Source organism: Hyla sarda, chromosome 5 (assembly GCF_029499605.1).
Source record: "Hyla sarda isolate aHylSar1 chromosome 5, aHylSar1.hap1, whole genome shotgun sequence".
NCBI lineage: Eukaryota > Metazoa > Chordata > Amphibia > Anura > Hylidae > Hyla > Hyla sarda.
Window position 1 is genome coordinate 286,175,386 of NC_079193.1, and position 24,119 is coordinate 286,199,504.

General features: G+C 38.5%; 1 protein-coding gene across 15 annotated transcripts in view; it reads right to left on the minus strand.

The window, feature by feature from the left end:
* Positions 1-24,119, minus strand: part of ST18 (ST18 C2H2C-type zinc finger transcription factor) — a 445,260-nt gene that overhangs the window by 101,001 nt on the left and 320,140 nt on the right. For all 15 annotated transcript variants that reach the window (XR_008844231.1, XR_008844230.1, XM_056521908.1 and 12 more), the window contains exons 6-11: positions 19,784-20,476; positions 15,534-15,668; positions 14,784-14,874; positions 13,437-13,535; positions 13,115-13,314; positions 12,494-12,702 (exon numbers count right to left, since the gene is read on the minus strand). Coding sequence is in view for 13 of the 15 variants with exons in the window: in XM_056521908.1 (XP_056377883.1) it covers positions 12,494-12,702; positions 13,115-13,314; positions 13,437-13,535; positions 14,784-14,874; positions 15,534-15,668; positions 19,784-20,476 (1,427 nt within the window). In the remaining 2 variants the exon portion in view is untranslated. The remainder of the gene's footprint in view (positions 1-12,493; positions 12,703-13,114; positions 13,315-13,436; positions 13,536-14,783; positions 14,875-15,533; positions 15,669-19,783; positions 20,477-24,119) is intronic.

Below are 24,119 nucleotides of genomic sequence, written 5' to 3' on the forward strand. Positions count from 1 at the left end.
GTTGTTTGCATCATTTAATGCCATATTCAGTTATGGGACCTACAGTATTTACACAGGTGTATTTTGTTTTTATGCTGCCCTAGGCTAACCCATACCGATGTGTGTATATACTATTGTGTATACTGCATATATACTATGTGTATACTGTGTGTTTATACTATGTGTCTCAAAAGGGACACATGATATGTGTCAGTGGTGTCTTCTAGAAGTTGTGCAGACACATAGCACATCTGCTTTCTCCACCAGTACCAGCAGCCACTGCTCTTAAAGTGGTAGAGCGCACAGAAGGGAATGATGGCTGGCTGGTGAGCAGGTGGGCCGCAATAGGAAGTGAAAGATACACCACAGCCTAACACACAGGGTGATTACCAACCAACAGGCCAACATTGACCCATGAAATAGGGCCAGCAATCAGCTGAAGAAAGAGCAAACGTTTGGTTCTGCCTTTTCAAAAAACATTGTCTGTCGGCCGCACATCTCTGATGTAATAGGGGATGTGTGGCTGATGAATGATGGCAGCAAAGGGCCACACAAATCATCTAGTGATCATTCATGTGGCCTAACCTGCACAATAGAGGGGGGTACCAAAAGCCACAACCAATAAAGGGCTGCCCTAGGCCTGGGCCTTGTTGGCCTTGTACAAGATACACCACGGCCTATTATGCAGGGGGATTTATCAGCCAACAGGCCAATATTGGCCCATGTAATAGGGCCAGCAATTAACTGATAAAAGAGCAAACCGTTGCCAGTCGCACATATCTGGTGTAATAGAGGGTCTGTGGCTGATGAATGAGGCAGCAAAGAGCCACACAAATGATCCAGTGATCTTTTCTCTCCAAAATAGTCAGGCCTTGTAATATCCTTTCTCATGAGCACCAGTTTACAAGATCGGAGCTTGTTTAGAGCCTGCATCAGCCCATGTAATAGGATCCTTACACTGACACTGTTTTCTGTTCAGGTGAGGTCCAAATATTTATAACTACACAAATAACTTCCTATCAATTCTTTTCTTCCTCTCAATTTACTTATAACCTGAAGGACCCCATTATAAATCACCAGGATCTCTCAGGATTGGTTGGGATACTCTTGTGATCCTCTATTGAGGCTTTATTGTGAGTTGAAGCCATGATACTAATATGAACGCAGACTTGGATTGCTAAACAAGTCGCTATATGTTATTTGTATTTCATATGATTTTAATGAAATGTTGTCATTAAAAAAAAAAAATCGATTTAAAGATGCCTGGTTTTAGTAAAAAAAAAAAATTTTAATACATTAAACTTCTTAAAAATATTTTTAAATATTTATAATATTTGAAAATGAATCTTCTTCTACGTGTATGTTCTTTATGCCCTCTGCAATATTATAAATTACCGCTTAAAGTTTCAGAATTTCTGTTAACAATTCAATTAATGTTATTGTGATTCTCTTTGAGAGAAAGCACATTAAAACAACTACGATGTGGTGCTAAACACATTTTATTTAATTATCATCAAATGTAAATAATTGCATTGTTCAAAACAGAAAAGACTATATAAAATCCATAAAATTCACCTAAATCTCCAGACCTCCACAACAGATGGCTTGGATAAAAAGCCACACAACTGGGCTAAAATCCTTTTATGTTACAAAAATTCTCCCTCTGAAAAAATACTCTTAAGGCAGCAAATGAGCAATATTCCTTTACTCCAAATAACAGATCTGCTTAACTCAGAGAGCACACTGAGTACTTAACAACTGAAAATAAGTACTAAATGTCTTCCTGCTGTGTTTCGTCCATACTGAGCAGATTTACTATTGTTGATATTATGGATTTGTTTTGCAATCAACAACATTATGTGTCAGATTTTTGCCTGTTGGCCCAATTTTGAGTTGCATTTTATGCTGTTACTTTTATACTTTCTAGTTTTCAATTTCTAATTTGTTTTGAACTATTCACATTTTTATCTATTTAATAATTAAGGATCAGTTTTTTTTATGAAAGCAATACTTGTGCTGCTTTATAATCTATTTTTACTTTGACATTAAAACTGAGATTGGTGTCACATAGCTGTGGGCTAAACGGGTTTCTGCGGATGACTCCAATCAGGGTATGATTATCCACTGTGCATCACTTACTTTATCTCTGAGTACTTGCACCAGATCAAAAACAGATCGCATAAAAAGGTGGATGTTCACATGATTATACATTTCCAGGCTTCATAGTCTTTTTAATGCAGTTTTGTTCTATGTAGGTGGCATGGATAGAAGAGTAGAGACCAAAAGTTGAAAATTGGCTCCCATTATAGTGCCATGTTGCCACCCAGGGCAAAAGGGCTTGATGAGAAGTTTGCTTTTCTACGCCATTCCCATTGCCCTTAGGGCTATTCTTTTGACTAAAAGTGGCAATACACATTAAAAATAGGTTGATAGTTGATCATTTCGAGGACACAGTCATGCAAATTGTAGTCCATATTGCCATTACAGTTGTTTAAGTTTGCCATAAATGGTCAATAACACCAGGAAAAAGACAATCGATTTTTGGGGGGTCATTCTAGAAACATTCTTTCCTGAATCATAATTTTTGGATGAAAGATCTTTTCTGAAGGAATGTTATTCAAAATATTTTGAAACATAGCAATATTTCCAGACAAAATCAGTCTTTCATTGATCAGCTACATTATTTAGGTTGAAAAAGTCTTTCATCATTTTTGCTTCTAATGTATAAAAGGCTGCCACTTGAAGGTTTGGGCAGATATGGCCAAATAAAGTGTAACTCATTAGGTAGGATGGGATAGGAGGTCGGGATAGGAGGTCGGGACTTGGGGTTCGGATATGACAACAATATATGAGGACAGGATATGAAGTCAAATGCTTCCTCTTTTAATTTTCCCCCACATTGGATTGGGAAGGAAAAAACAGGCAACGCCAGGCACTCAGGTAGTATTACAGATAAAAGTATAGAATTTCAACCAAAGCTTTGCATCTCCTGGTTGTTGTATGTGGGTCCAGCTTAAAAAAACCACACCCCTCAAACAAGCCACCTCCCCTCACCCTTTTTGTTTCGGCTTAAGGCACTATTTTAACCAATATATCCATATTACAGTTCCCTTAACCACAATCTCTTCATCACAGCTCAGCCCAACCTTACTCCACAAGCTCCGCATCTCTGGGTGAATGTGTTGGTCCTGCTTGCATGCCACGCCCCTCCCGCAAATCAAGACAGGTTGTGAGGTCGCCACATGAGGTCAGGGTATAAGGACAGAATATGGGGATGGTATTTAAGGACAGGATAAGAGGACAAGAGCATTATTGTTGCTTTTCCTCTCCCACAAGGTTTTGGTAGGAAGATTGAGCAGTGCCAGATATTGTGCTAGTATACACTAAAATTGTGAATACTTGTGAATAAATCATACATCAAAAGGTAATTTTTTCACCCATCAACCTACTTTTATCTAATGTGCACGGCTACCTTCAGGGTAGAGTCACGCATAGCGCATCCACAGCGCATTTGATGCTTCGGATGCTCTAACCCCATGCAGTTTTCTGCCCACTCTAAGTAATACATTTATAAATGAAATCCCCATTTGGAATATATGTTTATCCAGCATTTAGCCCAACTAAATTGTTTAAGTGGAAGTATTACCAGTAGCAAGTATTATTATTGTTGTTATAGAGGCAAGTATTACTATTAGTAATTCTTTTGATCTTCATTTTTTTTAATATTCACTTTTGTAGTTTAAATAAAAAATGCATTAAAATTCTGTTTAACCTTCCTGTTTTGTTTGACTATTTCCTCCCTATATTGTAGGGCTATTAGACTCCCAGTTTTGTGAATGTGCTAATCTGTTTCAGAAATAATATGCTCTCGATACACATTTATGTGACTAGGGATATAAAGACCACACAAACATCTTTATTATGGCATTTGCAGAACGTCACCATAGACTTATTTCAATTGTTCCTTTTTCTTAATAAATACACTGGACTCACAATACACTATGGCAACAAATAATCTACTTAATGATTCATTTCCTCAGGAGGGATGAGCATAATGATTTCACTCTTCTGTTATTTACCCAGCAGCATTTCAAGGGCTATTCCATGATAATCTTCTCACAACCCTTTCAAAGACTCCAGTGCAATGAATACATACCGACCGTATTGCTTCTGAAATAGGACAAGTTATATATTCAACATGTCACAAAAATGTTTGCTCATATATTGCTTTCATCAAAGCAGGGAATTATAGGGATTATTTATCATAAATGTGATAATGGCGCCATGCATCTGCACATTGCTATATCGGAATGCAAAACAGGTTCTTATTTACCAAATTGTTTGAGTTTGTAGTAAGAAAAGAATTAGCAAAGCAAGGTGTAAATCTTCAAACAGATGTCCCATTCGACGTGTACATAGCAGATATTCTATGCTCCACACCCAGTCTGTAACAAGATACTTAACCTTCTTCCTCAACAGCTTTTAATGCCTACTTGTAACCGCCAGGCCAATTTACTATTTGTTCAGTGCTAACACCAGATGTCATTTGCAACCAACTGAATGGCTGTGTCATTAAATAGCACCAAGCTCTTACAAAGTGTCCGCTTATAAAAGACAAAAGCCTTATGTTTTATACTGTATATGCATTGTGATGTCGCTCATGTTTCACTAACCACTGTTTTCTCTAAAGATTATAGACATACTAAGAGCTCCAGTACAAAGGGTATCAATTCAGCTACAGCAGCTTTTAAAACTGAACCATAACAAAAATGTAATTTGACAAGGTCTATTTTTTTTTTTTTTATCAGAAACAGCGTCACTTTTGTCCATGGGCTGTGTTTTGTCTTGCAACTCATTCCCAGTCAAGTTAACCCCTTAAGGACGCAGGACGTAAATGTACGTCCTGGTGAGGTGGTACTTAACGCACCAGGACGTACATTTACGTCCTAAGCATAACCGCGGGCATCGGAGCGATGCCCGTGTCATGCGCGGCTGATCCCGGCTGCTGATCGCAGCCAGGGACCCGCCGGCAATGGCCGACGCCCGCGATCTCGCGGACGTCCGCCATTAACCCCTCAGGTGCCGGGATCAATACAGATCCCGGCATCTGCGGCAGTTCGCGATTAAAATGAACGATCGGATCGCCCGCAGCGCTGCTGCGGGGATCCGATCATTCATAACGCCGCACGGAGGTCCCCTCTCCTTCCTCCGTGCGGATCCCGGCGTCTCCTGCTCTGGTCTGTGATCGAGCAGACCAGAGCAGGAGATGACCGATAATACTGATCTGTTCTATGTCCTATACATAGAACAGATTAGTATTAGCAATCATGGTATTGCTATGAATAGTCCCCTATGGGGACTATTCAAGTGTAAAAAAAAATGTAAAAAAATGTAAAAGTAAAAGTTTAAAAAAAGTGAAAAATCCCCTCCCCCAATAAAAAAGTTAAACGTCCGTTTTTTCCTGTTTTACCCCCAAAAAGCGTAAAAAACATTTTTTATAGACATATTTGGTATCGCCGCGTGCGTAAATGTCCGAACTATTAAAATAAAATGTTAATGATCCCGTACGGTGAACGGCGTGAACGAAAAAAAATTTAAAAAGTCCCAAATTCCTACTTTTTTAATACATTTTATTAAAAAAAATTATAAAAAATGTATTAAAAGTTTTTTATATGCAAATGTGGTATCAAAAAAAAAGTACAGATCATGGCGCAAAAAATGAGCCCCCATACCGCCGCTTATATGGAAAAATAAAAAAGTTATAGGTCATCAAAATAAAGGGATTATAAACGTACTAATTTGGTTAAAAAGTTTGTGATTTTTTTTTAAGCGCAACAATAATATAAAAGTATATAATAATGGGTATCATTTTAATCGTATTGACCCTCAGAATAAAGAACACATGTCATTTTACCAGAAATTGTACGGCGTGAAAACAAAACCTTCCAAAATTAGCAAAATTGCGTTTTTCGTTTTAATTTCCCCACAAAAATAGTGTTTTTTGGTTGCGCCATACATTTTATGATATAATGAGTGATGTCATTACAAAGGACAACTGGTCGCGCAAAAAACAAGCCCTCATACTAGTCTGTGGATGAAAATATAAAGAATTATGATTTTTAGAAGGCGAGGAGGAAAAAATGAAAACGTAAAAATTAAATTGTCTGAGTCCTTAAGGCCAAAATGGGCTGAGTCCTTAAGGGGTTAATGGGGCTAACTGAAATAACAAAATAAATACCAAAGAAAGCAAATAACAGCAATGTTTCTGCCACTGCTACAGTGCACTGTAATACTACAGTGTGGGTATTGGATAGTTCTTGAATCATGCCATGATATTATGACACAGGGAGATGTAGCTGGGCCAACAACATCAGCAGCAGATATCAGCTATAATATACAGCTGACACTATGTTGCAATGGTTAGGATTGGAGTCAACTCTGGTCCTTGCAATATAACCCTTCAGATGTCCGGGTCATAACTGACTGTGTTACCTAAAGGGTTTTACAGAGGAGGATGGGGCCAATGTCAGCCTTACAATGCAATTGTTGATTTCAGATGGGATGTCAGGACAGTCATGGAGTCCTAATAACCTTTAGGTCTGCTCCTTACAATAAGCCTACAAGGCCCTGCCAGAATTTCAGTGTTGTGTTTATTTTACCTTTAAAAAAAAGAGTAAAAAGTAAATTAACAGCCGTACCCCATAATGATAAAAAAATACATGATAAAAATTTTAAAAAGTTGGTCCGAGCTATAAAAATATCACATTCCTTATTCCACATGGTCAATGGAGTAAAGATAAAAGTATACAAAAGCCCAAAATCTGATCACATCTATGCAAAATTCAGATTACAGTACATATATTGATTTCCACACAGCTCCAGAGGTAAGGTTAAATGTATTATTTATTCTGTCATAAAAATAAAATTAATTTAATAGGCAAAAATTGCCGCCTTTTATAATGCAGAGAAAACAAAAACAAAAAATCTCTGCCAGGTCCTATTATAAAATGCACTACACAAGGTGTCATCATTTTTTCTCTTGTCCTCTTCTCCAAGATATGTCTTTATTGAGATCAAGTTAACTATCATTTATAAATTATACAGATGTAGGTTTCTCCGACTTAAAAGTTGACACTGACTAGTACATTTGTATACTACTACATGTCACACAAAACATGTTACACTAGTAACATTGTGTGCTTTGCAAGAAGTAAAGACATTTTTGTGTTTTATGTCCATACTCCTTTTGTGTAGTTTTCCTGGTGCCCTACTTATTATTAGATGCTGGAATCCACAGCAGGAACTGTATTTTTTTTTTGTGTGCTTTTTTCTGCTTTATTTCTTCCTTAGTAGTGGGAGTCATCTGATAGAAGGCATCCTTTACTGAGCTAGGACTAATCCCCCCTTATTATCACAGTATTTACTGGCACCAGAGGTACTGGAAAGAGCCGGGTACTAGCACACCTGGACCATCAAAATAGGATCAGAATTGTACAGGACATCGGCAAGGGACTTCCGGGTATCTGTCTAATCACGGGAGTCTCGGGGCTAGTTTCTGGCTACAAGACAATATCCTGCAGCCATAGCAAAATGTCAGTAACACAATAGGTAAAAAAAAAAAAAACAATACTAACCTCTCACCACAAACGATGCCTGTGCTTGCTGCCATTGGGTTTACTGGGCATAAGAAGAGAGTTTTGGGCTCACTGTGTGCTTAATATCTTCTGCCTCTGCCTGTAAAACCCTATGGCAGTAAGTATTTTGAAATGATTATCTGGGTCAGGTCTGTGCGCCTGTGTAATCTATTGTAAAGTACAGCACTGTCCATTACACAGCTCTACACAAAAGGGAAACAGTCCTAGCTATGACAATTTTGTATGGCCTGCAAATTATCTTATAAATATCCAAATGGCCCTAGGAAGAAAAAAATTTCCCCACTGTTGGTCTAGATCAATATTTCAGGGGTTTCACCTGCTTGCTCTCTCCAAATCATGAAAAGGAACATTTTGTTTTGATGTAAAATAAACTCAAACACGTCTGATGCTATAGAGAAAACCAGGGTTTTGTCTTTGATTCCAGCTCCTATTTGTATAAGAGAATTAGAGCAAATCAGAATCTAGGCTCCTTTCCACACTGTATGATTTGTTCTTGTTTTGAGAGAGTAAAAGAGGTAATCTTCAGTATGCTGATCACATCAGACTGCATTTGGCTAGCTTTCTGGAGACTGGCGGGGCATTGATTAAAACTAAACTGGTAGTTATTTTATTTCTCCATAGAGTCCAAATACCTTGTGTTAGATTTTGCACCTATGTGTAGGAATCTATTATCAGATAAAGCTTTTTCTTGCAACTACTAAGGTTGAAGAGGTGGAGCTGAGCTGCTCAAGTGCTAAAGCCTCATGCGCCCCTCGCATAGCTCCCAGCTCCTTCATTATTGATGTAAAGAGCCCAGTATATCAGTAAAGAAAGGATTGGGAGATGCGGGAAGTGAAGAATATGTTAGGGTGCATTCACATCACAATATTGTTATACGTTTTTATATCAGTTTTTTTCCCCAAAAAAATGGGGGGAAAAAACTGTCAAAACCGTATGCAGAACTGTGCAATATAAAAACTGTATGCAGTATTTATATCTGTGAAAAAGTAATTCTACAGATGCCCACAGACCCTTGCAACCGGAGGGAACTACTACTCCCATCATGGAACAAACAAATTTCCATAGTGGGAGTAGTAGTTCTTCTGTTCCATGATGGGAGCAGTAGTTGGAGGGACAGCTCCTGCCGGGAAAGTGGGTGCCATTGCACCAGGTTCCCTGGCCGTCTCTATGAAAAGTCCTGAGCCGCACAGTATAATTTTAAAAACCGGGCCAAGAGCTGTGAATGACCACTTGGTGCTTGCCATTCAGGGCTCCCGGCAGGCTATTTGAATATGAAGTGCAGAGTTTCATATATACATCGCTGGGGATCAGCGCAACGCACTCACCTGGTTAAGAATTGAAACACGATGCTATCAATCCCTCAGCCTCTATTCTACTGCCCCCAACATGGAAAAGACTCTGTTCCATGATGGGAGCAGTAGTACAAGTGCTAATGTAGTCTCCTCAGCTGCCCACAAATGTAGTCTCCCCCAGCTGCCCCATGATGGGAGGAGTAGTAGTCCCACAGCACTGCAGGAGTCCTGGGTGGCTGCGGAGTAAAATGCAATAAAAAGTGCAGAACCATGCACAAAACCATGGTAGACTATGGCTTTGTGCACGGAAAAAAAACCTTACACATACAAAAACTTACACAACCGGATACATCTAGTTGTATACGTTTTTGTATGGTAGGTCAATGTATACGTTTTTCTATGCAATTGCATATGGTTTTCAAACTGAAAATGTATACTGTAACCGTATAGCAATATCGTGATGTGTATGTACCCTTAGACTGTGGCACTTGAGAAGCTCGGATCCACCTCCTAGACATTTGACTGAAAAATTAAAAATAAATTTTACAAGCAATCAGCATCAGCTTCAGGAAAGGTACAGTTTGCTTTTATACCCTAAAGGCTATCCAACGGTGTCTGCAGCTTTAAGGCTTCTTTCACACTGCCTTCAACACAGGGAACTGTGACGGCCGTTGGGGGAACCCGGGGAAACAGCGGGAGAAAAATTACTGCTTGAGCCATTTCTCCCACTAGTCCCGCTACAAAATAACGGTGTCTGAAGGATTGCATCATAGTAAATGGGATCCATTGGGACCTGTTATTGCCCCTTCTGCCCCGTCCTGATAACGGCCATTAAAGGCTGGAAAAAAAAGAGCCTGACGGCCATTTAAGAGTGGGCCCGACGGCAGTGTGGAAGTAGCCTAAGCAGCAAATACAGCTGACGGGTTCCCTTTAATCTGCATTTGCTATGCATATTAAGTTGTCCTAAGGAGATACCACCATGTGGTGCATCTCAATGGGGGAGATTTATTAAAACTTGTGCAGAGGAAAAGTTGACCAGTTGCCCATGGCAACCAATCAGATCACTTCTTTTATTTTTTAGAGGCCTTTTCAAAAATGAAAGCTGATTGGCTGCTATGGGCATTTGGTCGACTTTTCCTCTGCCCAGGTTTTAATAAATCTCCACCAATGAGTGAAAGTAAAAGGCACTATCATTTTTTTTACAGTGTGCTATATATACCCTATTCACAAATTGGAACCCCATAAATCTTAACTTTTACTCAATTTCTCTTAAAATACATATTAACAAATTTAACAATTCACACACAATATTATTTAATATGAGACGTTAGGTTGCTTAACTATCGCGCTTGTGTTGTCTCTAATTCAAATGTAATCCCAAACCTGCTCTCACATCAATTTTTTTGTTAGGCTGTAAATGACAGGAAACACATGCTTAGAATAATGAAGAAACTGAGTTATATCTCCCTTTAAGACATTTTCTAATAGGGCTTTTATGTAGGTCATTGGTTTTTCTTCACATGTTCCATGCAAAAAAGTTTTCAGTAACAGAGTCTGGATTCTGATTCCAACAAGCTGGAGCCCATATCCCCATCAACTGGGTGCCAGTTGTAGTGTGTTCCTAGCTGGATCAGGGTCCTCTTATCTTTGTCCTTGGGTTCTTAGAACATCTGGGAATTTTAAACAGAGGATAATTCTCCAATTTTGTCCCTCCCTCCTGGCCATTCAAGAGGAGTGGTGTCATTGTCCTTTTTAGTATGGGGGCTCCGCTTGGAGGGTCAGGTGGGAGGAACGCCATCAGGGATAGAACCAGTATCTTAGGTTTTCATCTCCAAGATGTTCTAAAACCCATGACAAAGACTAGAGGAACTTGATGCCCCTAGGAGCACATTACAACTGATAACCTGGTTGATATGGATATGGGATTCACCTTGTGTGATTCGGAATTTACTGAAAGATCTTCAGAACACCCACCTAGATAGTATACTGAAGTAAATAACTTTTCTTGTATGACCAATGTGAAGCAAACCAATGACCTACACGACGGGGAGCCAGTGAGAGAACAAGTGAGAGATCCTTAAAAGGTAAAATAACCAAGCTTCTTTATTATTCTAAGTGGATTTTCTGTCATCTATAAACTAAAACTAAAAGAAAATAGTAGATATGAGAGCAGGTTTGTGGTTTGCTTCTGAAGACCACACAAGGGGATACTTAAGCACCCAGTAGGCCTCATATTCAATAATATTGTGTGTGATTTTATGACATGTTACATTTGCTAATATATATTAAGTGACAGTGAGTAAAAGTTATGTTTAATGAGGATGTAGTCTGGGAATAGTATAGTTTATGTTTCAGATCCTTTGCTGCATTATTGAATTAGTGGAATGTTGGAGGAAAAGATGCCACTGCTTTGGGGCTATTACAGTGCCATCTTTTTTTGCCTTCATTCCATTACAGCATTACGGGGCCCCAACTTCATGATACCAGTCGGACTACTGCTGGCCGGCAACCCAGGGACCCACACGTACATCCTCTATCAGGGTGATATGTGATATGAGAGTCCTGTATTGTTGGGGTTCTCACTGGTACACTTGTAGCATTACATGAGGTGTTGTCCTCTTTTACTTGATTCTTTCTTCCCTAGCATTATTAGATTTGTATTCCTACTTCTGTAAAAAAAAAAAAAAGCTATATAAACCCAATGGTTCTTGCAAACTGTATTTACATGAAGACGCAACAATCGTCTTTCTGAGAACCCAAGCCCAGTGTGTCAACACACTGCCACTAAGCAAATTGATGACCGCAGCGATATTCCACCTTGGAAGCATTGTAGGTAAGTAAAGGTTTATTTTGTTATACCCTACATAATGGGAATAGTTTTGACCCCACTCCCACCTCAGCTGCTGTATAACCCCTTTAATATTTTTGTTATGTCACATTGAATGTGTTGTGGTATAATGATGTTACATTAAGAAGCATTAGGAAAGCTTATTTAAGTGCAAATAAATAATCACATTTTTTTGATAATCCACTTTAAGAAATGGATCATTATACCCCGACCTCACTGTAGGGTTTAATAAAGGAAGGCTAAACTATCACTTTCTGTTCATGGTTAATAGATTAAAATATGCTTAATTCAGCATATGCTTTGCTCATCCATACGGAGGAGACTCTGCATGAAATCTCCTAGAACAATGAGAGCAAAAAAGAGTTACCAAATGCATATGCCTCCAGAAAATCATAGCTATCTGAAATCTGCAGCTCAAAAATTCAGCTCCATTACCCACGTAAAAAAAAATGGAACAGTTTTTCCAACCCCTTAATTGCAACAGAGCACAATTGGGCATGTCTTGCACCCTACTAATTTATTAAATCTCCTTTAACTCTCAAGAAAGGCCCAAAAACAAAAATGACATGCTTTTACATTGTATAATCCCTTGTACACAAAGTTATTGTAGATACTGTACAGCACATCCCTTGTTTTTGTGGGATTTAACTCTAATGTGAAAAGCAGTTTATTCACAGCTCAGTAGACACTACAACCTCCAGGATCTTGGATTCTCCTACCTTGGCAGACAGACCCAATGGTTTGTTGGACAGGATCTCTGCTGCTGCTTCCCTGCAGCGGGTGGAAAGGTTGAGGATGGCAGCAGCTGCTGCTATGTGGGTGTCTTCACTACACTGACCATAGCTGTAAGAGCTGGCATGGCAGGGACTCTGTGTGTGGGCGCTAGGCAGTCGGTTGGAAGATTTCGCTGGACTTGTAAATTGTTTTGCTGTGAAAGAGAGATGTGATTACATGCATGCAACATATGATTTTCTTCATGGCAGAATAATTGAAAATTTGAACATGAAAGTGAATTTTGCACTATATTTATACATGGAAAATAAGTTGGTCTTTTCTCTGTGTTGTCTTAATTCCATGTACAAATAGCTAGCTTGGCAAAAAAAAATAAATATATATATATATAAATATTAAAAGATACCAAATTGGACAGCCGCCTCAAGAACCAAAGTACTTATAGAGGTAATACACTCTTGTAAGAAGCATTCAATTGGCAAAGTTTGTTGTTGTTTTTGTTATAAATGATCAAATGTTAACATTTTATTGATATATCACTATAGTCACAGTTCAATATTTCATACATTTATATGAAAACCAAAATGAAATACTTTGTTTATTTGTACCTTCTCCATTACTTGTCTCTTGGCTGTGCACAACTGTTGCAATAGTATGTTTCCCAAAGACTTGGGCATCAAAGCTGGCATAGTCAAATGGAACCTTCCCAAATCTATCATGCTCTTTAATTATTGTTGCTCGTGTTGTGGTAACTGGTGCACTTCCATAACTGTATTGGGTGACTTCAAGATGTTTGACACATGTTGCTCTGGAAAGTGTATAAAGACAAGACATCGGCAACAATTACGACCAATTTGATGTTCTGCTTTCTGTTTTATAATTGAAACCACAATTCTAATCCACACCTCAGTGCCTCAAGAAATAACATACCTGTGAAAAGAGTCAAGGCTTGACCCACTGCTACTAGAATAAAGTTTGTCTTGGGTTTTTGAAAGCTTCTCAGCTGCAGCAATTGGACAACCTGAAAGACTTTAGTTGAAAAAGCAAAGTCATAAAAAATGGTTGACAACACATCCAGTAGCGTCCTCTATATTTACCACAGTAGTGTTATACTATCATTGAGGCTAATTTTAGTCAGCTATAATGTGACTGCATTTTAACCATCTACTGTATATTACAGCCATCTGACCAAGACCTCCTTCAGTTTTGCTGAACCAAACATAGTTTACCATTGGCTGGTGACACCTATTTAAGGCATATGAGATAATCCTATTCCATATACAAAAGGTGCAAAATGATACCAAATCAAATTAATACCTTATTATAGGTAAATAAATAACACAAACAAACTCAATAAATTACATATACACAATGGATAGTTAACTAGTAAAGGGAAGGTAAAAGGTACTTCAGCCATTTGAACCCATGTTTATAAGAATTCTATATTTACCAGGTATATACAACCAGCTAGTCAATTTTCCTATATATTTGTAAAGTGAAATATTTATTTGCTTTACTATTTAATGTAAAATGTTTGCATTCATTACTAACTTTATAGCTTTCAAAACAATTTTGTGATTCCTCTTTGAAATCATATCTGTGCATAGTCCTTTGATATTCTGAGTTGTTACAGTAAACATAGATCACTAGCCCCAAGAGTATATCAGAGTTTCATAATATGAGTCAAACCTTTGTATATATGGAAGGTTCTAATCCAGTCTTACAATTAATAATGGTTTGTCTTGTTATTTGGGTTAGAGTGGGTTAGTATTGGGGGTGATTTAAAGCACTAATAGCAGCTATGGATAATTAGGAGTAATGTACGTGTCTATGGCATCTGGGGCAATATTATGTTGTTTTATATGAAATTTTCATATTATGGGATAGATAGCTCTACATATGTGTACATGATTGTGAGGGTCCTCTTTTGTCTAATTTACACGTTTATTGTTTCTATCAACTATACGTTGGAATATTTCCAAGATTTCAAATGACTCAATGGGGTCACAATTTGAAACCTGTTTTCTTTTGTGTCATCTGGTTTTGAAACACATCACCCTATCACAGTATTAAATCACTATTTTAATTTAAATAAATCTGGGGCTTCAGTAAATTCAAAAATGCATCCCAGCAAGCAGGCCATCTGCTCAATCCTGATTTGTTACAAAATGGTTCCTTTGTAGCCGGCAGCCTATTGCTTTATCCAAACAGTCATTTGTCCTGTCAGTCATAGTTCAATCATTCAGCAATTGTAAATCCACCAGTTGCTCACGGTACCTTCTGTGTGTGTTGCGATTACTGTTAACATGTCCTCTTCCCGTACATCCTGGTGTTGGACACTTCAGCACATTTTCATGCATGGCCAAAACTAGTTAAAGAAAAAAATAATAATTCTTAAATCTTTTTTTAACATAAATTATAGCCCAGACAATTCACCAGCCAAAAGATTTCTATAGATGAGAATTATTGAGATCCTAATTGAAACCTATATCTGTTTCTGTTTAATATCAAGAAGGTTTCCTTTTCATCATGTGCCCCAGAAACTGTATTGTACTAGAATATGAGAGTGCAAAGGAAACCGCACAAAAGCTGTTTACAAATTTTTATTCTACTGTACATTTAATAGTAATAGAAATAGGCAATATGTGTGAATAAGAGTATCACTGGGACCTAGTTATCACACATAAATACACGATTATTTGCTTCATGCATTATCATTGGCCATGACCGCCAGCTTGTGTTAAACACTAAGGTGATGCTTGTATTAAGCTTCATAAAAGTATTATAAATGAATACATTACTATGCGTATATTGTTTAGCATTGTACTAAATAGGAACTCTGCTAAGGTTTTCAGTTAGACATTGTGTCTATTCTCTATTTCTATTACTTTTTATGTTGGTTCAATATTGATTTTTTTTTCTCTATGTTCCAATAATTTATTAACATGCTATAGTTTCATTCCAAATCCATTACAAAGTTCACAATTAATCTTGTGTTATATTTGCAGTTAATTTGGTGTCACTGACTCTCTAAAGGCACTCGAACTTTATGGGGACATCCCGACAGACTGCGATGATGTGGGTAGAGTCCTGTAACATGGCCTGTGCCATCACAGCCTGGTATTGGGCATTTGGTCTCGCGTTTCTCAAGACGTGGAGAATCTGTAGAGAAAATGAACAAATATTTTTAAGGTTCTTACATATAATTTTGCACTCGTCATCATTTAGATTTGGAAATATAGTAAAAAGTTTTATTTATGACCCCATATATACGGTACAATGTTATTCATAACTAAAACATTACTATCATTGAAAAAAGAATAACATGTCACACAGACATCTCAAAAGGTTTAATTGGCTCACAACCTGATGTCAGTCATTGCAGGAGAAGAGCTCCATAGACCTTTAAAGGGGTAATCCAGTTAAGGAAATATATATCCCCCAAATTTAGGGATAAGTGTCTGATCATAGGGGGACTATTACACCATGCAATATTCTATTTGCATACACTGTTAAATGCTATGCCATAGTATAGCATTGATCTGTTTTATCAGTGTTCTGCTGCTCCAGCCTGCTGTGCAGGCATGGAGTAGCAGATCGCTGATTGGATGGAGATGGAGGCAGGTAGGGACCCTCCTCCCAGCTGTTTGGGACACTGCAATTTTTACAGTGGCGGTCCCGAACAGCCCGACTGAGCTGCAGGAAAGCGTTTACTTTCAATTTGCAGTGATCCCAAGCATTAACCCCTTAGACGCAGCAATCAAAGTTAATCGCTGCGTCTAAGGGGCAATGCTGGGCATCACTGCGATTGGTGATGTCCGGCATTAGACAGGGGTCCTGGGGGCTGATAGCCGCCAGGACCACCAGGCTATGACTCGGGCTCAGCTGTGACCTTGCGTTATAGCAGGGGAGTGGGACCAAGGTGTTAAAAAAGATCCCCACTGCTTCTGAGGTTCACACTAAATTCGATAGAAAACATTCCCCATTTGTTTATAACATTCTAAAATATGCAAGTGGAAAATGTTATCAAAATGATCACTTACATTTCTGAAGACTTTTAAAACTATTAATTCCTTGAAATGCGTAAGCATTTCAGATTACATCATAGTACAGTGTGCCAAAAAAGTATTTTGTCATCCTCCAATTGTGCAAGTTCTCCCACTTAAAAAGATGAGAGAGGCCTTTAATTTTCATCATAGGTGTACCTCAACTATGAGAGACATAATGAGAAAAAAAAATCCATAAAATCACATTGTCTGATTTTTAAAGAATTTATTTGCAAATTATGGTGGAAAATAAGTATTTGGTCCCCTACAAACAAGCAAGATTTCTGGCTCTCACAGACCTGTAACTTCTTCTTTAACCCCTTAAGGACGCAGGACGTAAATGTACGTCCTGGTGAGGTGGTACTTAACGCACCAGGACGTACATTTACGTCCTGTGCATAACCGCGGGCATCGGAGCGATGCCCGTGTCATGCGCGGCTGATCCCGGCTGCTGATCGCAGCCAGGGACCCGCCGGCAATGGCCGACGCCTGCGATCTCGCGGGCGTCTGCCATTAACCCCTCAGGTGCCGGGATCAATACAGATCCCGGCATCTGCGGCAGTTCGCGATTTAAATGAACGATCGGATCGCCCGCAGCGCTGCTGCGGGGATCCGATCATTCAGAATGCCGGACGGAGGTCCCCTCTCCTTCCTCAGTCCGGCTCCTGGCGTCTCCTGCTCTGGTCTGTGATCGAGCAGACCAGAGCAGGAGATGACCGATAATACTGATCTGTTCTATGTCCTATACATAGAACAGATAAGTATTAGCAATCATGGTATTGCTATGAATAGTCCCCTATGGGAACTATTGAAGTGTAAAAAAAATGTAAACAAATGTAAAAGTAAAAGTAAAAAAAAAGTGAAAAATCCCCATCCCCAATAAAAAAGTAAAACGTCCGTTTTTTCCTATTTTACCCCCAAAAAGCGTAAAAAAAATTTTTATAGACATATTTGGTATCGCCGCGTGCGTAAATGTCCGAACTATTAAAATAAAATGTTAATGATCCCGTGCGGTGAACGGCGTGAACAAAAAAAAAAAAGTCCAAAATTCCTACTTTTTTAATACATTTTATTAAAAAAAATTATAAAAAATGTATTAAGAGTTTTTTATATGCAAATGTGGTATCAAAAAAAATTACAGATCATGGCGCAAAAAATGAGCCCCCATACCGCCACTTATACGGAAAAATAAAAAAGTTAGAGGTCATCAAAATAAAGTGATTATAAACGTACTAATTTGGTTAAAAAGTTTGTGATTTTTTTTAAGCGCAACAATAATATAAAAGTATATAATAATGGGTATCATTTTAATTGTATTGACCCTCAGAATAAAGAACACATGTCATTTTTACCATAAATTGTACGGCGTGAAAACAAAACCTTCCAAAATTAGCAAAATTGCGTTTTTCGTTTTAATTTCCCCACAAAAATAGTGTTTTTTGGTTGCGCCATACATTTTATGATATAATGAGTGATGTCATTAAAAAGGACAACTGGTCGCGCAAAAAACAAGCCCTCATACTAGTCTGTGGATGAAAATTTAAAAGAGTTATGATTTTTAGAAGGCGAGGAGGAAAAAATGAAAACGTAAAAATTAAATTGTCTGAGTCCTTAAGGCCAAAATGGGCTGAGTCCTTAAGGGGTTAAAGGGGTACTCTGGTGGGGGAAAAAAAAAAAAAAAAATATATATATATATATATATATATATATATATATATAATATTTTTTTTATTTTTTTTTTTATCAACTGGTGCCAGAAAGCCTATTAAAAGATCTTAATCCTTCCAGTACTTATTAGCGGCTGAATACTACAGAGGAAATTATTTTCTTTTTGGAACACAGTGCTCTCTGCTGACATCTCTGTCCATTTTAGGAACTGTCCAAAGCAGCATATGTTTGCTATGGGAATTTTCTCCTAGTCCGTGTTGCCCAGCAACAGCCCCAAAACATTACTGCTCCAGAGGAGATTTTCATGGAGGAATGGGCCAAAATACCAGTAACAGTGTATAAAAACCTTGAGGTACCTTACAGAAAACATTTGACCTCTGTCATTGCCAACAAAGGATATATAACAGAGTATTGAGATGAACTTTTGTTTTTGACCAAAACATATTTTCCACAATAATTTGCAAATAAATTCTTTAAAAATCAGACAATGTGATTTTATGGATTTTTTTTTCTCATTCTATCTCTCATAGTTCATGTATACCTATGAGGAAAATTACAGGCCTCTCTAATCTTTTTAAGTGGGAGCACAATTGGTGGCTGACCAAATACTGTTTTGCCCCACTGTATGTTATGATCCCTTTCTCTGTCACTGTTTTAGCTCGTGGTTTGGGCAGCATGAAGCAGCTGACAGTTTCTCTTTTGCAGAGTATCATGTAAAAGATAGAGATTTTTTTTCTTTTTTTTTTTTTAAAGGGACAGACGGTTAAAATAATAAAGTAAGCATAACTCATTAATCCTCCACTGCTGCTGTTCTCTCACTTTACGGGTCCCTACTGATCCCCATTACATGATCCCTGTCTTGTCCAACTAGAAAAACTTGCTAAGTGAATTAGCCAGTAATTATCCAAGTGAGCAATTTTAGAATGTCAAGACTGGATCAGGAAGGGAAGACAGCTGAAACCCAGAAAGCATCAGAAGGGCAGCAGCGAGGGATTTTTTTTGTTTATTTTAGATGCCACAATCAATTCCTGTTTGAGTTTGTTCTCTCAAACTACAAATTCCATAGTTCCTTGTTTTTGAAGTGTGAGGTCACTTTTCTCCCTCCCACACATCAGCCACCCCACCCATAAAACACCAATGGGTTGCATTCCATTTAAAAGATCAGTGTTTTCTGACCAGGGTGCCACCAGGTGTTGCAAAATACAATTAGTTGCAGAATGATCTCTCTCCCACCAAGCACAATTGAAGCAGGACAGGCTTCCTCTGATCACCTGACTAGTGATGACATGGCTTGGATGCACTGCAACCTGGGAAATCCGGAGACCTGAGTAATTTTGTATGCTGTTAAAAATAAATATCGGGGCAAAAATCATAGAAGAATTGTGAGAAAACCGTCACACACTGGTACATGCACTATATTATAAACTATACTAACTTTACAGCACCTGTAGCATAGTCAAATAAAAAAAATACCTGGAACACCCCTTTAAAATGTTATTGAAATTCTCTTTACAAAGATCTTAAAAAAAAAAAAAAAAGTCACTTAGTAAAATTACTTCTTACTTTTGCTGGTATATATTTGCCGCCCAACTCCATCTATTATTTTAGTTTGCCTTCTGTCTCTTGCTAGGTGTTCCATCAAAAACATGTCAAGTTCTTTGTAGGTGCTATGGAACATGTGACCTTGCTCTGCCTGTAAAGTTATTGCTTGTTCCAGCAGGCTCAGATTCCCTTTTGTTTTATCCAGATCCACTGACTCCTCTGTAATAATGGAGATACATTTATCATCTTCCTCAATTTCGGGAATCTGGTGTTGACTTATCTCATCATTTTCCGATACTCCAACCAATGAGTCAGTTTCCAGTGCTTTTCCTTCACTTATTTCCAATTCAACTTTCTGTTTATTTGTGTTAAGAGACCTGTCTGATATCTTGTCTTTTGAACTAGTTTCATCTGAATAACTGGAAGAACTATCCCATCCATTTTCAGGTTTTACAGGGCTATCAATATTGTCATCAGGAGAGAACGCTGGTGAGTCTTTTTGTTTGGAGGACTGGATACAATATATTTCTCCATGATCTCTAATGGCTTTTGTAGATTGAATTACACTCCCAATAGGGCTGTCTATCACTGCATGAAAAACAGTGTCTTTTTCTGACCTTCCCATTACAGATGAGTCTTTGATATTGTCTTCATAACTACAATTTTCCTCTTCTGCATGTGTTAATATGCCAGATGATTGAATAATTATTGTACCTATAAAAACACAAAAACTATATTAAAACATAGACTGAGAAGTATCCATTGGGTATAATACCTTGTACAGTACATACAAATTGATAGTGATTCCAGACAGCAAGGTAAGAGTTTATTGCCTATTGCCTGTTAAGGCCCATGGGCGAGATTTATCAAACTGTGTGAGAGAAAAAATAGAGTGATTTTTCCACAGCAACGAATCACAGCTCAGCTAACGGTAAAGTGAAAGCAGAGCTGTGATTGGTTGCTGTGGGAAAATTGCTCAATTTTTTTTTCTCTCACTTCCTCACACAGTTTGATAAATTCGGGCCCATGTCTTTATCTGATCTGGGCCACCAAAGCCATAGGCCAGTGGTTTCTCAACATGATGCTACGGCAGTCCAGTGGGGGAAGATGTTGACTAAACATATTAGGACGCCTGTGGCTTAACACTGCCACTAGAGGCCAGGAGTATCTCTTCCTCTGGGATGGGCACAATGAGTGATATTATTCCTGCATCCTAAAGATAGAGACACTCCAAGTCTCTAGTGGCTGCAGGAACAAGCTGTATAGAGCCTAGAAATAGGAAGAGATGGTAATGACTGTGGGGAAACCAAGAAGGTCAATATGATTTCAATTATTTTTTTCTTTTCAGGAGGGTCCTACCTAAGGAGGAAAGCTACATTTAGGGGGGAACCTGCCTACATGGGGCAAACTACCTAAAGGTGTGTCTTCTAAACATGGGGCAAACTATCTATGGGGAGGATTACCTACAGGGGGCAAGCTAGCTTCAGGGGAAGGGGTCCTACTTCTAGTGGGAAAGCTAACTACGGGGAAGCAAACTAACTACAGGGGTAACTACCTAAATGGGGGTCCTATCAACAGGGGTAAATCTTCCTACAGGGGCAAGCTACCTCCAGATCGACTGCTATAAACCTTGAACAGCAGTTGTGAGTAGCACTGTCATCAATACCCGCTAACATCACATGCCTTACCAAACAGGAGCAGTTCTAGCCATCAAATTAGGTTTATTAAATGTCTACCCAAATATAGAGCTTAATTTTTAAGTTGATATTATTGGCCCACATATGATTTTATGGCAGAAAAAAAGGTTCCCCATCCCTGCTGTGCAAAAACCAAGTTTAACATTTGAGAAATCCACTACCAGACAATTTTTTGCTGCATTTTGACAAATTTGAAAGAAAAGTTCTGAAAAGTAAAATACAGAAATATTAAAGATTCTGCACCAATTTATCTGTTCAAATATATTTGACTCTTGTTCCTTCTTTTAAAGCCCATGTTAAGACAAGGCTCAGTTAAATGTGATCTACTGATAAATGGCTTTTATCTTTTAGAGGCATTGTTTCCATATAAGCTATAGCATTGATATGTATTAGTGATCGTCAGAAATATAAGTCAATATATATCAGTCAAATATTTCTTCTAAGCAAAGAATGGCTTTCTTAGCATCATACACTGCTCAAAAAAATAAAGGGAACACTAAGATAACACATTCTCGATCTGAATGAATGAACTAATCATATGAAATACTTTTGTCTTTACATAGTTGAATGTGCTGAGAACAAAATCACACAAAAATGATCAAGGGAAATAAAATGTATCAACCCATGGAGGTCTGGATATGGAGTCACACTCAAAATCAAAGTGGAAAACCACACTACAGGCTGATCCAACTTTGATGTAATGTCCTTAAAACAAGTCAAAATGAGGCTCAGTAGTGTGTGTGGCCTTCCATGTGCCCGTATGACCACTCTAAAATGCCTAGGCATGCTCCTGATGAGGTGGCGGATGATCTTCTGAGGGATATACTCCCAGACCTGGACTAAAGCATCCGCCAACTCCTGGACAGTCTGTGGTGCAACGTGGTGTTGGTGGATGGAGCCAGACATGATGTCCCAGATGTGCTCAATCGGATTCAGGTCTTGGGAACAAGGTGGGCTTGTCCATAGCATCAATGCCTTCCTCTTGCAGGAACTGCTGACACACTCCTTCCACATGAGGTCTAGCATTGTCTTGCATTAGGAGGAACCGAGGGCCAACCACACCAGCATATGGTCTCACGAGGGGTCTGAGTATCTCATCTCAATTACTGTCCCACTGCCCACTGATGTTAAAAGCAGCAAAACGTTCTCCACGGCATCTCCAGACTCCAATCTTCTGGTAGCGCCTCCATGCTCTGGGCACAGACACAGCAAACCTTCTTGCCGCAGCTCGCATTGATGTGGATGAATCCTGGATGAGCTGCACTACCTGAGCCACTTGTGTGGGTTGTAGACGCCATCTCATGCAACCACTAGAGTGAAAGCACCGCCAGCATTTAAAAGTGACCAAAACATCAGCCAGGAAGCATAGGAACTGAGAATTGGTCTGTGGTCAACACCTGCAGAACCACTTCTTTATTGGGGGTGTCTTGCTAATTGCCTATAATTTCCACCTGTTGTCTGTTCCATTTGCACAACAGCATGTGACATTGATTGTCAGTGTTGCTTCCTGAGTGGACAGTGTGATTTCACAGAAGTGTGATTGACTTGGAGTTACATTGTGTTGTTTAAGTGTTCCCAAAATACTTTCCTAAACTGGATCAGTTTACCAAACCATATCTAGGCAAACTAAAGGAAAGTACTGTAAACCTTCAGGAGACTATTATATAGTGCTTGGTTCAACATCAAAGAGAACATAGGTACAGAATGTAGTAAATAAAGGAGAGACTTTAATCACCAAAAGAAATGTCACAAAAGTATAGATAGTAGTGGTTTCACATTGTAGAATGAGATGCTTTACTCATGAATCTGGTTTAGATTTATTGGATTTACATACAATGAATGGGGACACTTGTAAAGTGAAAAAGTTATGCATTTAGTAACATTTTAATTGTTTTTTTTTAAGCATTCTTCAACTGTACCTGGCTTGTGAACTCTACTACACACTGCCAATATAGCTATTGAGGACATATGAAATACTAACGGGCCTTTTACATATGTATTTGCCTCCCTCCCCTTCTGGTCTTTGCTTCTTCTTGCGTAGTAAGGGAAAACAATGATGTGATCGATCATAGTAATACTAAGAAATTATTTACTAACGTGATCCTGACTCTATTTTCTCAGGTTTTGAGTCCAAATTGTATTGCACGTTTCATGCAACACAATTTGGGATCCAAAAAAACATAACTCTCAATTTTACAAGGAAAAAACCCAAAAGGGGGCATGTCCACAAGATAAAGGGGCATGGTCCCAAAAAAGGGGTGTGTTCCCCACAGAATTGAAAAATCCCAATATATTTACTAATGTTCACACATAAAATGTGGTGGGTTTAAACTGAAAAACCTGACAGTTCAGAGCATGTGTAATAAAAAGCGCAACAAAGGGAAGAGTGAAAAACATAGGGAAACAGTAAATACCATGGAAAAATACCTGTGGGGAATCAAAACTCACAAAGAAAAAAACTACACTCCACTCTTAAATCACCCTCAATGCTTCTAGGTGCAGTCATGGACAGTAGAGATGAGCAAATCAAAGCTGACGAACGCAAATTCATTACGAATTTCTTGATATATTCGATTTGCAATGAATGGGAATATTGCCGCGATTCTATTGCGTGAATCGCTTCATTAAACTCCATTTATTGCGGTCCAGGCTCCAGGGCA